The sequence below is a fragment of the Protomyctophum bolini genome (genome assembly GCF_963924005.1).
Source record: "Protomyctophum bolini genome assembly, chromosome: 14".
NCBI lineage: Eukaryota > Metazoa > Chordata > Actinopteri > Myctophiformes > Myctophidae > Protomyctophum > Protomyctophum bolini.
Genome location: NC_137875.1, coordinates 7,127,364 through 7,145,360, shown reverse-complemented (window position 1 = coordinate 7,145,360; position 17,997 = coordinate 7,127,364). Strand labels below are relative to the sequence as shown.

Here is a 17,997-nt window from a genome sequence, read left to right as displayed (position 1 = left end):
TAACTATGTACCTGAACCCAGACAAGACTGAGCTTCTCTTCTACCCCGGCTATAAGTCCTGCCCCATGGAGGAGCTAACCATTTCCATAGACAACGCCTTGGTAACTTTGGTTCCAACAGCCAAGAACCTCATGGTGTTGTCCTGGACAGTCAGCTCTCATTCAAAGCACACATGGCGGTGGCGGTCAGACCCAGGAGTCAGCCCAGCCCAGCTCCTTGTCCAGACATCAGTCATATCAAAACTTGACCAGTGTAACTCACTCCTTACTGGCCTAGCACACTTAAGCCTCTCCAATTGATCCAGAATGCCGCAGCTCGCTTGGTCTTCAACCAGCCAAAATTCTCAACATGTCTTCCCCCCCCTTCTCTGCTCCCTCCATTGGCTCCCATGCCGTCGCTGCCTGCACAGAGTACAACACTCTGATGCTGCCATGCTGGCCTTCAAAGCAAGTCTGATCGGACCCTATAACCCTTCCGCTCACTCATATCACAGGGAAGCTGGAAGAAAATTCACTAAAAACGACGGGACAACGCTCCACACGTCCCAAACTCTTCTCCCTTCTGGTTTCAAAACTATGCAACGCAATTTTCTTTTGCAATCAGAACTCACTCCAAATCTTCCGCCGTACTCTGAAAACCCACCTCTTCAGACTATCCATCTTGCTGTAGCACTTGCCCTAGCCTCGACGACCTTACTGGCATATATGCAAAGGCTGAACTTATGGATTTTGGATAGCAAAAAAGATAAAATCAAGCCAAGAACGCATTAGTGACTTGTGAGCATGCACAGGTGTGTTCATGAGGTGTTTGTCATGTCAGTACTTACAGGTTGACCTCTGGGACCGGGCTCTCCGGGCTTGCCTCGCCGTCCCTAATGCAAACAGGTGGGAGAACAAAAAGAAAACAGGATATGAATGACAGAGCTGGAGATTTGGTTTGAGTCATTGTACAGTTGCCCGAACGGCCAAGGCTCCAAGAACAGTCCGGACAGTTTAACGGTTTTTATTTCTTCACCAAACACCTAAGTGTCAGATGTTTGTGTGTGTGTGTGTGTGTGTGTGTGTGTGTGTGTGTGTGTGTGTGTGTGTGTGTGTGTGTGTGCATGTTCCAAATTCCATTTAGTTTTAGTCATTTGAAATGTTTTAGTTTTAGTCTAGCTTTAGTTGAGTCTACAGTTGATTGAGTCAACTAAAATGTATCTTGGCAGACCTTAATCGCGTCTTAATGCCTGATTTACACTTAGCTGTGTGTCCCGAAAATAGCAAGCTCACAACACGATCAGCTATTTTCGGATTCACCAGCACGCAGCCAATACATACAATGACATGTTCTATATTTAGTCATAGTTTTAGTCATCACAGCTTAGCTTTTATTTTGTTTTCCTCAGTGGAAAAAGACAACGCAACACAATTTTTTTTTATCATAGTTAGTCAACATCATTAACACTGATGGAGAGACAGCGCCAGGTGTGTGTGTGAGGGCATGCATGCTGCCAGCGATTACGCCTAGACTGCAACTCCTGTCTCAGCGGATAATTTGCTTTTAATTAACAACAAGAAAACAACTTAATTGCATCGCCCTGCATGGCCTCGACACTCTTTGTTTCCGCCGTTCCAGTTGATCGACTCCGGGCCATCTGTGCGCGACCCCGGCCACATCCGTCAACAACAGACAGCAGATAGATAATATAACCGTTCACAACACAACGTACATACGCACTGCAATCCGAATTTTTCAGAAGAGACGATTAAGAAAGAACTCGCGTTACTTGGGTTCCATTATGTATCAAAGACCCGACTGCTTGAAATCAAAACGAATCTTGATAGACTGGTTCAATGTAGAACGCCAAAGAACCAGGCTTTATCCAAATACACACAGCCCTTAACAGATCCCACCAGGCTAGATGTGGAGCCAAGGAGCCACACCTTCAGCCAGACATCGTCTCTAAGCAGTGACACAGGACAGAGACAGTACTCATGTTCTTCTCCTCATCCGAGGTCTGATCCTGCTTTCTCAGAAGAGGAAATTGAGCAACAGCTGCTGTTACTTGGGTGGGACAACATACCACGGCACCGACTGCGTGAAATGAAGCGAGATCTCGATGGACTGATTCAAAACGTAATATCAAATGGCAAATTGAGTGTATCCCCAGCACACCCGAGACAGTCACACCCCAGCCGAGTCCTTCTGCATACAGGAATGAAGTTAATCCATCTCATAATGCAGACCCTGGTGACGGGTGTTTGTGATTTTTAGGGAGTCGCTCCACTTTTCTACCCCAGAACAGAGCCTCGTCTGGGACGTGTCGAGTCCCTAAAAATCATGGAGGTCACGGACCTGTCGGCGGCCCGGCAGGTCCCCGGAGTTTACCTTTAGCCAGAAACATGACCATGTCAGGTGCGATGCGATCTCAAATCACATCTCGGATGGATGATCAAAACCACGGACAACGCTCTTATAGTTTCAGAGATACGAGGCATAGAAGATCCTACTTTGAATGGAGCTCTATGGAGGCTGTGCACAACAATCCTGGTGCTGGGGGTGACGAAGGTGTTGCGTAGCAACCGGGCCAATACTGAGATATCTGGTACTTAATAAGTAGTTTAAGTCAAATGTACGTAGTTATTTTACACCACTGCTTCATGAAAACGAGGCCAGAGCGGACCAGCCGCTTTTCATCTTCAGAGATTTCTTTTTAACATTTATGAATAGCAAAAAAAAGCTTCAGTGCTTTGAAAAAAAAGAAAGAAAAATCAAGGCTTTGAAAGGCCGACATCGTAATGAGATGTAATGCTTTCTGAAAGCAAACCAAAGTTGTTGTAATTTACATCAAGGGGATTTATGTTCCTTGGGCGAAAGGGCCGGGTGAGGCTGTGTGTGTGTGTGTGTGTGTGTGTGATGTGGATGTTCTTTTAGAGCTATACTCCGCTGTGTGTGAGTGTGTGCGTATGCATGTGTGTGTGTGTGTACGCGTGTGTGTGTTGCGGACGTCCTCTTAGAGCTACACTCCGTCTCCGCTGTGTGTGTGCTGTGCTAACTGGCAGAGCATCAGAGGCTGCATGCGATGTTACCAACACAGCCCCGCTATTCACTGACCGGGCCTTTCTAGTTCTACAAACAAGACAGATGTAATACCGGCTCAATTATAAGATCCTAATAACCCTCTGGTCTGGGTCGATGCGTCATACCACATGTCATCCACTTAACCCAGTAACAGCTTCATGAGGCCGACGCTACACACACGTCTTCTAAATCCTAAGCGTTTTCCCAAAGTTTCCAGGGTGTCATGCGGTCAGTGGTGCACAGTTTTTCATGTCAAGGACCACCAAAATGATATGCATTTGGCCGCCAACCCCATCCCACATTTCTTTTGTTCCAGCTTGTGTCACGCTACCATATTATCTGCTATTTTTGAGTAGCCAAAGTATAAAATAATGATTTTCTTTTAGCAAAAAATCTAAAAAAGACACAGATGCTTTCCCGGTCTTAAAGGGTTAAACCCTATAGCGTCAGCGTGGGTCATGTCGTGTTGTTTTCATGCATTTGCCAGCATAGCTTCGGATAAAGATGATTACTGAATGATCACGATAATGCCCATAACAAGTGCCAAATCTGCCCTGTTAACGGCAAAATGTTTTCACTATGTTTCACAGAACGACAAAGACTACTGATGATAATGACCATAATAACAGTGACTCTCGCTATGCGCTGCATTTCAGCCCATGCAGGCACAATGGAGATCAAAAGGACTGTTGGAACGACGGGAGTCTGTGTGTGTGGAATAAGGGACCATCGGCCTAGTGGGATTTGTAGGCCAATGAATGGGACATTTTCCATGCCCGACAAAAAAACACAAGATAGATAGATACTTTATTTGTCCTTGTCGAAATGTGTTTTGTGCCAAGCAGTCATACTTACAAAGAACAACACATATAGGCCTACAGTACAACACAGTACAAACAGATAACACGATACGATGATAATACTTCACAGCTCCTCTCTTGCAGAGAGCAGGGGAAAAAAGGCTATACCACCAGTCACAGTTCCAAGAGGCATCACATCACATCACATTAGATGCATAGAACTGAGATTCGGCCTGCTTGTTCATAAGTCCTATACTTACAGGCTCAATATAGGACAGCTGTGAAACAAGGGGAGGGCTCAGCCATACACACATACAGTATCACTATACAGTAGGTGCTACGAACTCAATCCAGATCCTCTCTCTCCCTCTCTCTCTCTCTCTCTCTCTCTCTACTGTAACACGAGTACAATCTAAGAAAGCAAACTTTACTGTGCCCGATGTGTGATTGGCTCTGGCTATGATGGTGGGCTTCATAACCCGAAATCCAGAGTTTGCACTTCTTGGTGTTCTGACTGACACGGTGTCAGTTCTACTGAGAGCTGCCGTTTCCGTGCAGCTCCGTGTCAGTGTGGGTAAAAGTTACAAGGAGAGGAGGCGGCTTGTGAAGAACTTTTGGTTTCGGCGGACGGACGGATGGGATCTGTTCTTCTCAGATGAAAAGCGCTCGGCGGCGCGTTGGTGGAATCACAAAGCGATGCCCCCTAAACCTTTCTGACCTGAGATCAGATTTAAAATCCTGACAGTTTTCTGAAAAAGCTATGTTTCTATGTCAGTCGTTCTTCGATTTTTCAAAAATAGCAGACCTATACAAGCTCGTAGCGCGCCACTCGGTGAGCTTGTAGATCTGCTATTTTTCAATAGCTAAAGCATAACATAATGCTAACACCAAAAAGGGGTTCCCGGCCAGAATGGGCTAAACCTCTGCTACTGACGAGCCCTCCTCACAGACCCTTTGATTAACCCGAGACGAATAAAAATGAACACTTTGTGCCGGCAAACACAACACCAAAAAGTCGAAGGTGTTTCTACTGAGGGAGCTATACTGCTTTTAATCATCTGTTCTTGTGCCTGCGCAAGTGCACGTTTGACTGTGTGTGTGTGCGCGTGTGTGTGTGTGTGTGTGTGTGTGTGTGTGTGTGTGTGTGCGTGTGTGTGTGTGTGTGTGTGTGTGTGTGTGTCTGTATATAGAAGTTAGGGCTGCCGACATTGAACTGTGAGAATCCAGGAAATGTTTTTTGGGGCCGGGGGGGGACGACGACTACTCAAGGTTCTTCCCCCAGAAACCTTTTAACAGAGTCTATATGTAATTTCCTGTGTTTGGTACTTTTATCAGGCTTTACTATAGCACTATAGCAAAGGATGGGTACAGTTTCAGCCATACATTTTTGGGGAGTTTGATACCAAGTCCAGGAGAAATCCAGGGTAAATGACAATGGTGTCATGGTGCAGGAGATGTAAAAGTATGTTTTCTCATGTCAATAAAGCTCCTTTGAGAGAGAGAGAGAGAGAGAGAGAGAGAGAGAGAGAGAGAGAGAGAGAGACACAGAGAGAGAGGATGTGTGTGCGCGGTCGATACGGTGCATTGTCTGCGTTGCAGTATTTGGTAGTGCTCAGATTGCCAATTTATCCAAAAAAAATTAAAAAAGGGGGGAAACAAAGGCTTGGTAAGTATATTAACCTTAACAATGAGACAATTAACCAGTGTACAGTATGCATACTGTATGCTGTTCTCTCAGGGTTCCGTTTCATGTTTCCTCACACAGCCAGCTGGCATTTTTTTGATCGTCGTCTGAGTTAATAAGCGCTCTAATGAGGTCTGCCTCTGCATGCGTGTTCACGGATTAAAGACAAATACAATCTCACTATTGAACATGCGTGTCATTAGGACCAAGTCCTAATGTGCGATTTGTGAGAACAGTATACTGTAAAGCACACACACACACACACACACACACACACACACACACACACACACACACACACAGAGTAACATTATGATGATAACATTTACTTTTTGGTACTTTAAGCACATTTTGACATCAATACTAATTGTACTTTTGCTCAAGTTCAATTAGTATTGATGTCAAGTCAAATGTGAGTATACTTCTTCCGTCACTGGCAGCACTGAAACAGAACTAAAATAAAACTAAACTAAACGCCACAGTATTTGTATTTAGTTGTAGCCGTATAGCCCCTGGCCTTCTGTATCCCCCAAACGCCAGACAACAAAAGCAGATTATACAAATACTATAAGTAATGTAGCTAATGCATATTTCACTATGTTATTATTCCAAGCAGGTGATGAATTATGCAGTTTTCTAAACATTATTTGCCCTTAAAACTATTTTAACTGTGAATTGCATTCTAATTCTCTTTCCCCGGATTATTTGCATAATCATCATTAAATAAATAGTGAGATGGATATAAAGTTGCACAAGACTTTGAGTGCAGAAACAAATGGCGATTATTTGAGCTTAACTTGATTTAAGTACCCAATCGCCAAACACAGTTCCGCAGTAGTAACTTGAAAGAAGGGGAGAAGAGACTCTCAAAATGTTTCATTTATCTAAACGCTTTGGCAGGTACAGTACTGGTAGATGAAACAAAGATATTAGATTGATGTGTTATGATATTGTATCGCTGTGTCAGTCACAGTCAATTTCCAACATTTCAATTCTTGAAATAACAAGCCTTTTCAGTAAGATATTCATATTCGGCCAGCCAAATTCCTTTTTATTTTTTGTTAGTTTGTTTTTAGGGGTCACATTCAAAGACTTTAGGCCTTAACTGACAAATATACCCTTTATTGATCTTGACTCTTGAAATAACAAAGCTATAATGTAACCTTTATTCAATAGTGATAGTGTATACAGTGGGGAAGGACCCGTAGCAAAAGGCCTAGAGTCGGATGAGGCAAGAACTAAGCCTTGATGCTGTTCATCAGGGGTGCTTCCCCTCCAATACGCAGCTATGTGTGTCCCTATGTATGTCTGTATGTCCGTCCGTCCGTACGTCCGTCCGTCCGTCTATCTGTCTGACTGTCTGTTCGTATGTTTTCCAATATTTGAAAAGAAAGATAACGGTTAAATGAAATGGGACAATACCAATGTCTGTATGTCTGTAAGCACGGACAGCTGCAATACCGGTAACTCTCATTTCTCCACCGTTTCGGAAACCGGGCCGGCCCTCTGGGCACGTATCAAAGACATCTAAGCATAATAGCTTACTCAATAGCAGAAATAATAAAGAGTAAAGATATTTTAAATCATATTTTCGTGAAATAGTTGTGAGCTACGTATACGTACCTGCGAACAATTTCCTTGTTATTATTAGTGATCTAATCTCTGTTCTGCTCTGCTGGTAAATTAGAAGTCAGAAAGACAGAAATATCCGCACTCTCTTGAGTAGTTTCTTTTGACATTCTTTTGAGCATAAACAACAGCAGCAGTCTATCTATAGAGAAACGGACGTGTCACATAGATTCATAAACAACAGCAGCAGTCTATCTATAGAGAAACGGACGTGTCATATAGATTCATAGAGGCCAATTAAGCCCTACGTTGCCTATACAAAAATAGCATTGCATTGTGTTGCGCTGTGAGCTTGTAGATAAAAGAATATTGAAATCATTTTGAACATTTTGTCCCTGGCACTAAACCTAATACATTTCATCTGTGTGGGAGTCCTTGACATGAAACGTTAAGAGAACCACTGCTCTGTCCCTCCCTCCCAGTACCCCCCCCCCCCCCCTGCAGAACAGCCCGTCAAATAGAGGTAATCTGCTAAATCAAACTTTGTTTACTGCCTCTAACAGGAGAAGGCTGGAGCACACAGGTCATTTAAAAAACTCTGAAGAACACACTGTACTGTAAAAAATGTCATTATCTATTTTGTGCACCCACTGTATATATATATATTTTTTGAATGACCTGTATGCCCCAGCGCTTTGCTTTGGTCCCCGTCTGAGAGCACTGGCCTCCAGTCCTTATAATAGGTTTTAAGCAAGTCAACTCTCTCAAGTTTTCTTTTGCAATTGCCTAGAGGAAGAGGACAGCACTTGCTAAGGGCAGCAAAATGTGGACCAACCAGGGCCCAACTAATCAAAAATGATTGCTGAGGAATAATATCAATCACATTCTTCAGCAAAATGTGCCAATCATGCTGAACCTGAAGCCACTTCCAACCCCCCTTCCGCCCCCAGCCCTGCCCCGAGTCACGACCCACGACGATAAGGAAAGCATTCAGACAGCATGTCTAAACCAGGGGTTCTCAACGTTTTGGGCTGGGTTGAGAACCCCTGGTCTAAACGACCAATATCATCTGGCTGAGAATATAAAAAGAAAACAGTAGGACAGGTGACTTGTTGTATTTATGTATAGGTATTTTAAGGTGTATTACGGATGTTGTATTTTCTGGTTCAAAATGATGTGGTATTGAAGTGTAATTTTTATTTCTGCCTCTTGGCCAGTTCCCACTTGTAAAAGAGACACAGTCTCAATGTGATTTTACTGGTTAAAAGTGAACCACTGTACTGTAGTGCAGAGTCTAGAAGATGAAAGTGAACCACGATACTGTAGTGCAGAGTCTAGAAGATGAAAGTGAACCACTATACTGTAGTGCAGAGTCTAGAAGATGAAAGTGAACCACGATACTGTAGTGCAGAGTCTAGAAGATGAAAGTGAACCACGATACTGTAGTGCAGAGTCTAGAAGCTGAAAGTGAACCACTGTACTGTAGTGCAGAGTCTAGAAGATGAAAGTGAACCACTATACTGTAGTGCAGAGTCTAGAAGATGAAAGTGAACCACGATACTGTAGTGCAGAGTCTAGAAGATGAAAGTGAACCACGATACTGTAGTGCAGAGTCTAGAAGCTGAAAGTGAACCACTGTACTGTAGTGCAGAGTCTAGAAGATGAAAGTGAACCACTGTACTGTAGTGCAGAGTCTAGAAGATGAAAGTGAACCACTATACTGTAGTGCAGAGTCTAGAAGATGAAAGTGAACCACGATACTGTAGTGCAGAGTCTAGAAGATGAAAGTGAACCACGATACTGTAGTGCAGAGTCTAGAAGCTGAAAGTGAACCACTGTACTGTAGTGCAGAGTCTAGAAGATGAAAGTGAACCACGATACTGTAGTGCAGAGTCTAGAAGATGAAAGTGAACCACGATACTGTAGTGCAGAGTCTAGAAGCTGAAAGTGAACCACTGTACTGTAGTGCAGAGTCTAGAAGCTGAAAGTGAACCACGATACTGTAGTGCAGAGTCTAGAAGATGAAAGTGAACCACGATACTGTAGTGCAGAGTCTAGAAGCTGAAAGTGAACCACTGTACTGTAGTGCAGAGTCTAGAAGCTGAAAGTGAACCACTGTACTGTAGTGCAGAGTCTAGAAGCTGAAAGTGAACCACTGTACTGTAGTGCAGAGTCTAGAAGCTGAAAGTGAACCACTGTACTGTAGTGCAGAGTCTAGAAGCTGAAAGTGAACCACTGTACTGTAGTGCAGAGTCTAGAAGATGAAAGTGAACCACGATACTGTAGTGCAGAGTCTAGAAGATGAAAGTGAACCACGATACTGTAGTGCAGAGTCTAGAAGCTGAAAGTGAACCACTGTACTGTAGTGCAGAGTCTAGAAGCTGAAAGTGAACCACGATACTGTAGTGCAGAGTCTAGAAGATGAAAGTGAACCACGATACTGTAGTGCAGAGTCTAGAAGCTGAAAGTGAACCACTGTACTGTAGTGCAGAGTCTAGAAGATGAAAGTGAACCACTGTACTGTAGTGCAGAGTCTAGAAGCTGAAAGTGAACCACTATACTGTAGTGCAGAGTCTAGAAGATGAAAGTGAACCACTGTACTGTAGTGCAGAGTCTAGAAGCTGAAAGTGAACCACTGTACTGTAGTGCAGAGTCTAGAAGCTGAAAGTGAACCACTGTACTGTAGTGCAGAGTCTAGAAGATGAAAGTGAACCACTGTACTGTAGTGCAGAGTCTAGAAGATGAAAGTGAACCACTGTACTGTAGTGCAGAGTCTAGAAGCTGAAAGTGAACCACTGTACTGTAGTGCAGAGTCTAGAAGCTGAAAGTGAACCACTGTACTGTAGTGCAGAGTCTAGAAGATGAAAGTGAACCACTGTACTGTAGTGCAGAGTCTAGAAGCTGAAAGTGAACCACTGTACTGTAGTGCAGTTCACCTATATGGCAGTAGGATGGAACCCGTCTTTCCCAATGCGATAGGAGTTTCCTCCCCATAAAAAAAATAAAACAATATAAAATGAAAATTGTTATTTAAGTACGGTAGGTTAATCTTCTGGTGATAACATAATGTGCCTGGCTGCGCACATCCCTGAAGGAGTGTTTTATGCAAATTACACACAACGGCTACGTGCGTGGGTGTGTCTTACGCACCGGAGAAAGTTGTGTATATACAGTGAGTACAGTATGTGAGACTGAACTGAATACATAACATTGACAGAGTGCAAAGTTAGTTCCAGCTCAGCATAGTCAACTTTTCTCTACTTCGATGATTCTCCCAGGTGATGCATTGGCTCACTAACCCCCCCCCCCCCCCCCCACTGCCTCCCCCCCCCACTGCCCCAAGCGTCCCACAGACTCTTCTCTCTGCTGGCTCACAGGTCATGTGGAATATGACCTCCCCCTCCTCAGTCAGGACTGCAGACTCACTTCTCATATTCCACCACTACACAGTCTGAAAACGTACCTCTTCTGACTCATCTCCCAGCACTCCTCATTCTGTGATCAGCGCTTCTCAAATTGGGGTCTGGGGACCCCCAGGGGTCAGTTAATATAGCCTATACTCTAGCATCATATTAATCAGTTTAGCCACTTGTTATACTTTGGCCAGTGCAAAAATCGCCGATCTGCATGAGCACCACATATACAGTAGTGAGCTTGTAAATCTGCTATTATAATTATATAATCTTTAAAAAATATATATTTTACGCAAATCATCTTTTCTATTTTGTATGTATAGACCACATATTATCTCAAAAGAAAGAAAGAAGAGAGTCTCTACTTTCAATGGGAAAGAAGTCTGTCTGGGAACAGAAAGCAGAGAACAACTAATTATAATTCTAGACTTGGATTAGTTTTAGGTTATTGTATTGTAGTTACTTTGTTTGCCTACTTTGCCTGGGCATCATTCCTTTTGGGGTTTATGATCCGGCGGTCAGGAGCGGATTATATCGGTATGTCATGTTTGTTGCCATTGTTTTATAGTCATCAGGCCGGAACGCTTTAAACCAGAATAATATCACTTCCCTCAGACTGGAAGAATAATACCTTCCCAATAAAAGCGTGACTCGCACTACGCCGCATCAACACTTTTATTGGGAAAGTATTATTTTTCCGGTTTGAGGGAGAGGATATTCTGGTTTAGACAACATGACGTAACGATGTCATCCGCTCCAGGACACACAGAGCAATTTAGTAACACAGACCTCCGAGGTGGAAAGCCTGGCGACGCGAGGTTAACCCATTCTGACCTGAGATCAGATTCATACGAGGTTTCCACTAGGACACACACTGGTCTGATTAACCCATTCTGACCTGAGATCAGATTCTAAAAATGTCAGTCGTTCTTCGAATTTTTCAAAAATAGCAGACCTACAAGCTCGTATCGCGCCACTCGGTGGCGCGATATGAGCTTGTAGATCTGCTATTTTTCAATAGCTAAAGCATAACATGATGCCAACACCAAAATGGGTGCCCGGTCAGAATGGGTTAACTTTGTAGCACTTGATGATTTCCTCAGCGGGAGAAGGACATTTGTATGCAGCCCATGGCTGATAAATAAAAGCTACCCTACATAAAGGACATTCTGTGAGTGCTGGAGATAACTTCTTCCCGTGAATGAACTCTTCTAAACCGTGCATCCCGTTAAAAAAACATTACTTGTTGAAACTTGCATTGAGTCGTGCTGCGCCTCACAATCCTCATAAGATGTATTCAAGTGGAAAATGGTGCTTTTATATAGTGCCTTTATCCAAAGCAAGCGCTTAACAATGTTCATTACATTAACCGAACCACCCACACAATGATGGCAGAGAAAACCATGCAGTGTCTTGCTCAAGGACAAGACACTAACTCAGGGGATCAAACCGAGAACCTTACACTTCCCAAGCGGCCGCTCTACCTTGTGAGCCACTAAGTACTAGAATAGGTCAAAACCTAGTAAAGTTGGACCACAAAGAAAATAAGTTATGTTTTAACTTTACTCTGTGATTATCCTCACTCCTTAAATGCATATGAATCTGTACTTTTACTCCACTACAAATATTTTAAACCTTTAGTTACTAGTTGCTTTGTAGATTTTGATTTATTATTACAAAACATTCAGCCCTACATTCTTACATTTAGTCCATTTGAAAATAGCTGATCTACAATGCATCGCATTGGATCTTCTATTTTCTAAAGATTATACATTTTGAAAACAGCCAGCCAGTTAGTCAGTCAGTCAGTCAGAGAGCCAGACAGCCAGCAATCCATCCAGACAGCCAGCCAGCCAGTTAGTCAGTCAGTCAGTCAGAGAGCCAGACAGCCAGCCATCCATCCAGACAGCCAGCCAGTTAGTCAGTCAGTCAGCCAGCCAGCCAGTCTAATTCGCAGGTGTAGGGCTGGCCTACTGGTCCAGACAAAAAGGCAATGAGGAGCTGCTGCATCGACATCTGCACTCAGCTGACTTCAAGCCTCAACAGAAGACATCTGACAGCAACACACCAGGATACAATTAAGCCCCTGGTGAATGCTTAAATGAAATGCCAACAACCACCGCTGTGCCCTTGAGCAAACTCCTGCAACGTTTGTGTCTGATGCAATAAACTGTGGGCATCACGTGTGTGTGTGTGTGTGTGTGTTGTCAAAGCTAAAATTAAAACATTCTGGCAGTTCCTTTGAAGAACTAATCAATTCATGTTGCCTTTAACTTTTAGAAGAGTAGCCGGTAAATCATCATCAACCTCCTCTAATTAATCTGTTAAACTGACACTGTTTGAACCTACTGTTCGAGCAAAGGAGCGATTTTCCGCATGAATGAACTAATTAAATTGCAATGTTTTCCTTTAGGTAATTATGTTGATGCACATTTCGTGTCTGAGGCCCCCACAATTATTGTACATCAGAATCATTTTGAATAGCCTGTGGCAATGGCAAAATGTAGATTTTCTTAACCCATTTTGACCCGAGATCAGATTCTAAAAATGTCTAAAAATCGTTGGTTTTTCAAAAATAGCTGAGCTTGTACATCTGCTATTTTTCAATAGCTAAAGCATAACATAATGCTAACACCAAAAGGGGTTCCCGCCCCAAAATGGGTTAACACACTGAAATGACAGAAATCCAATGGCTTTGTCCAAAATGAAACAAACCACTCTATGCTTTGGAAAACGATATTATAATGTTTGATGTAGTCATTGGTCTAAACAAAATACCAAACACTCATTGCTAAGTCCTTTAACTTGTTTTGAGAATGACACCTGCGGGTGTTTTAGCTTTGCCATTTAGAAAAGTCAATTACTTTAATCCCAATTTAGTAATTCTGTCAAATAACCTTCCATTCACATGTCTGTGTTGCCACCAGTGCCGTTGGACCCTGTTGGCTCCCCTGCCGCTGAGGAGCCCCCGCCAGGAGGAAATATCGCTTCCATCCTGATACTCCTCCCGTTCCGTTCCACACCCCAGCAGGAGTCACTAGCGCAGCAAGACAAATGTTATGTCCCTCCCCTCCCCTCCCTCCCTCTCCTCCCTCCCTGCCTGGCCTCCCTCTCCTCCCTCCCTGCCTGGCTTCCCTCTCCCAAACACGGCCAACTGTGTTTGCATACGGATGCTCAGCCCAAGTTGGACGCACGTCCGTGTCATGGCATGGCAGGGGTCTTCAACAGGGGGTCCTCAGAGTTACTGCAGGGTGTCACCAAATGGCAAATGGTGCATGTAGTTAGTATTTTCATCCCAAGCGCTTTACATACAGTAGATTGTGCATTACATTCACACAGACATTCATACACCAATGGCAGAGGAAACCATGCGAGGTATGTTTGTGTGATAGGAACTTCATACCTTCTGACTTTTGACATTTGAACTTTTGACATTGACCATTTGAAAGGTTTCATCTACAACATAACGTTATACACTATGTAGTGTACTGCTTCCTCTCTCTCTCTCTCTCTCTCTCTCTCTCTCTCCGTCTGCTTAGCCTGTAAAATGCTGCAGAGCCCTGCTCTACGGAGCTGAACAGGTACAGTACACCGTACCGTACCCCTGAGCCACCCAAACGCCTGCGAGTGTGCTTTAGTTCTTTGTGAAAACTTGTGCCTGAATGCAGAGGCAGAGCAAAATATGAAAGACACATGTCAGAGGTGGCCTGCAGTCCTGTCCACATGCAGCGGTATCCAGGCAACAGGGAGGACGAGGAAATCCTCAGGATAACTAACAACTTACAGTATACTGTACGCAACAATCCCTTCAAACGATCACATATACATAATATGTAGGAGGATCAAAGAAGCAGCGTTCAGCTTTGACTCGCTGACCGGGGCCTTGTAGGCAAAACATCTGTAGTCAGAAATACAAAAATAAGCATCACTTTTGGCAGCACATTTCGTGTGCACACTGTACTGCGTACCTTAGTTTTTATAATGCACTCTACAGTATCATTTACACAGTGCAGTGCGTGGGGGGTTCTCGTACTTTGTGTGACATTCAGCAAGACCTACACACCTTTGACCTCTACTGTGCATATCTGTCCTGAAGCTAATGGCATTATGTACTTATGGCACACATCTCATTAAGCATGGAACACTACTGTAGGTCGTATGACCAACGGCATATAGCTGATCTACTGTACAGTGTCTACTGTACACGCTGATGCCATTTGAACTTTTTTCTTGTTCTCAATGTGGTGTCCAAGCGGACCACCAGGCGGTTTCATTTAAAAGTTTGGAATTTCATTTAACTCGTTTAACTAAGGACTCTGCAGTGTAGGTACAGTAGATTTAATGATATTAACATGCCATGCATGGTATCAGATGTGGGTCTGTGGCCTATAATGCGGATCAAACCAGAAGGGGTCCTTGTAATTCACAAGGTTGAGCATCTCTGTAGCCCACACATTTCCTCTGCTTCTCTGTCCTTCACTAGCTTCCACTCTCTTTGTCGCTTCTGTCTGATTTCTCTCATCTCTTCTCTTCTGCCCCCCACCACCCCTTCCTCCTCCTCCTCCTGTCGCTCTCTCCCACACCCTCTCTCTCTCTCTCTCTCTCTCTCTCTCTCCTCTCATCACTCCGGCAATCTCTGTTGCTACGCAACCCTGGGTGTCCTATAAATTTGACAACATCCGAGAGAGAGCTTGATTATTATTTAAGCGCTGCAGTGTGAAAGCCCTCCTCCTTCAGGTCATTGCGGTAGATTAGAGAAGAGGGGAGGGATAGGCAGGCTAGGGGGACGGAGAGAGAGATACGGGCCAGGGGAGCAAGACGGCCCCCGTCGGCTGGAAACCTCGTAAGTCGCTCCAACGGTTTTCACTTTTCAGGATATTGGGGGTGGGGAATACTTTTACTTCTACTTTTCGTTGCAAAAAAGCAAAAAAGGAGAAAGATGGAAGGAGTACAGCAGTCAGTGGTTTTCAAAGTGGGGTCTGGGGACCCCCACGGGGTCCTTGAAGGGGTTCCAGGAGGTCCCCATCAAATGTAGGTAATACAGCATGAACATCAGTTTAACCACTTTAACCTCAAACTATTGTATAATTCATCGGAACTATAATTCATCGGAATTAGCCGATCAACAAAGCTCACAACGTGCCGTGATCTTGTGGGATCATGGCGGATGTGTAGCCCCTAGGGCAAGGGTCAAATAATCCCCCCAAAATAATCAGAATAGAAATGGGGAACCCCCCCTCCATCCTGTATAAAGGTTCTTGTAGACTGGATGCGTTTTTCGGGAAACCGGTGGAAAAATGCAGCGAAAAATCCGAAAAACGTAGCAGTGTGCAGCGACCTTTAGACCTGCATTTAGTGTGACTCAGTTCCACAGATACATTTTGCGAGTCATTGTAGAGGTTGTAGATCTGCTATTTTCACAATGCTTATAGTCTCCTCATTCTTATGTAATACTTGACAATTTGGCCAATTTGCTATTTAAAAAATGTCTGTAACGTCACTAAATGGTAACTTTTGAAATGTGCAGATATACCCTGTGTATGCACTTACTGCATGGTGGTTTGTTCACTGTTGCATGAGAAAACAATGTCACAGAAGATTAAGCTAATCATCTGGGGACCCCAAAATAATGTTGCCCTAGGGTCCCCCCACACACACGCACCGCTGCTCCAGTCTGCACCAAACACTGTTCAGAGGTCCCCCCACCACCAATAGCCCCCCACCACCAAAAACTAAGTAAATTGCACACACAAGGGGCACTACTACAGCTACTGTGTTTAACACTTATAACGCATAACTCTGTGACCATTTTCTCTGATTAGTGCAATACAGGACTGCATTTTGAAGGCTGAAAATCTAGTGTTTTTTGGGGGGGTTTTAAAAACAGGGCTTAAGTGGTTAAAGTACACCCACCCAGACAACGGCAGGCAGGAGAACGTGATGAAGAGCTCTCTCTGGCTATTTAAAAAAAACCTGTTTCAGTCGGTCCGCTCTGCGGTGACAGTACGGCTAATGTGAGTAAACATTAGACCCGGGGAAAGAGAAGTGGTCCCAGAGGTGGACCAGAGAGAGAGAGAGAGAGAGAGAGAGAGAGAGAGAGAGAGAGAGAGTATTTTTAACTGGGGTCTTAATCCACAACGGATGGATGCTGGTGCCCTCTGGCTATAACTCTGACGTGAGAGCTGAGGTGTTGCAGCAGACGGTAAATCACTCTGCTGTTGTGCAGCGCAGTAGCTACAGTATGTACTGTTCACTGGACTACAGTACAATTTTGAGGTATTTGTACTTTTACAAATTTCCAAATAATACAATTACTTCTACTCCACTACATCTCCGATCCAAATATTGTACTTTTACTCCACAACATGTATTTGGAAAACTTGAGTTATACAAGTTAACTTTGTAGATTTTGATTATCATTACAAAACATACATACATTAACCACTTCAGCCCTATATATACATTTTAACATTTCAGCCATTTGAAAATAGCACATCTACGAGCTCACACTGCTACACATGGTGACTTGTAGATCGGTTAATTTCAAAAGAGTGTTACGGTATACATTTGAAATGGGGACATTCTGCTTAATGAGTACTTTCACTTTTGGTACTTCAGGTACATTTTGATACCAATACTTCTGTCAAGTATACATTTTGAATTCCGGACATACAGAGTATTTCTATAATGCCGTATTGATACTTTTACTTGAGTAAAGAAATGTTACGCGGTAATGTTTTCCACCGCAGCGCGGACGGATGGCGCACAGTCAATAAATACACTGGGACATGAGGCTCACGTTTTATACGAGCGTCTCCGTAATCCTCATCCCAAATGTCAAACGGGGTCCCCTCCCTCACAGTCCGTGTCAGTGTCGGCTCGTGCCGGGTTGAAGGACCCGGAGCACGGAGTGACAAAGACGGACCGGAGCGGGGCCGCGGCCGCCGTCGCTCGGCGACAAAAGAGCAGACAAAGGCGTTTGGAAAGCCCTCCCGTAATCCACCTGACACGCAGAGCGCTGTCAAGAGGGGTCAACCGATAAGCTCCGGGATCTGGAGGAAATGAAGGCCGTTATTACGATACTCCCCATCCCATTTGGGCGCGCACATGCACGCACGCACACACACACACACACCACACACACACACACACACACACACACACCACACACACACACACACACACACACACACGCACGCGCACACATGTACTACAGCCGCTAACACAATGACAAGCCATGGGCACTGGGCACCCTCTACAAACTGCTTCTATATACTATGACCTCAGTTTGTACTTTTTTATAACAAACGTGTAAGTGTAACAAATGATGCTATTAAAAGAAAGGCCACTTTTGAGGTCTTCTTTTAACCACTCCCAACCTTGTGTCTGTCCCTCGTTTTGGTGAGGTTTAGAGTTATCTCTCGTTGTCGGCTGAAATGTGGGGAGAGAAAAAAAATGTCTGGAAACG

At 44.0% G+C, this 17,997-nt stretch overlaps 1 protein-coding gene across 1 annotated transcript in view; it reads right to left on the bottom strand.

Moving 5' to 3' along the window:
* The window catches only part of LOC308328714 (uncharacterized protein), a 222,889-nt gene that overhangs the window by 95,460 nt on the left and 109,432 nt on the right, over positions 1-17,997 (bottom strand). The window contains exon 18 of the mRNA XM_080782807.1: positions 827-871. Within this exon, the coding sequence (XP_080638933.1) occupies positions 827-871 (45 nt within the window). The remainder of the gene's footprint in view (positions 1-826; positions 872-17,997) is intronic.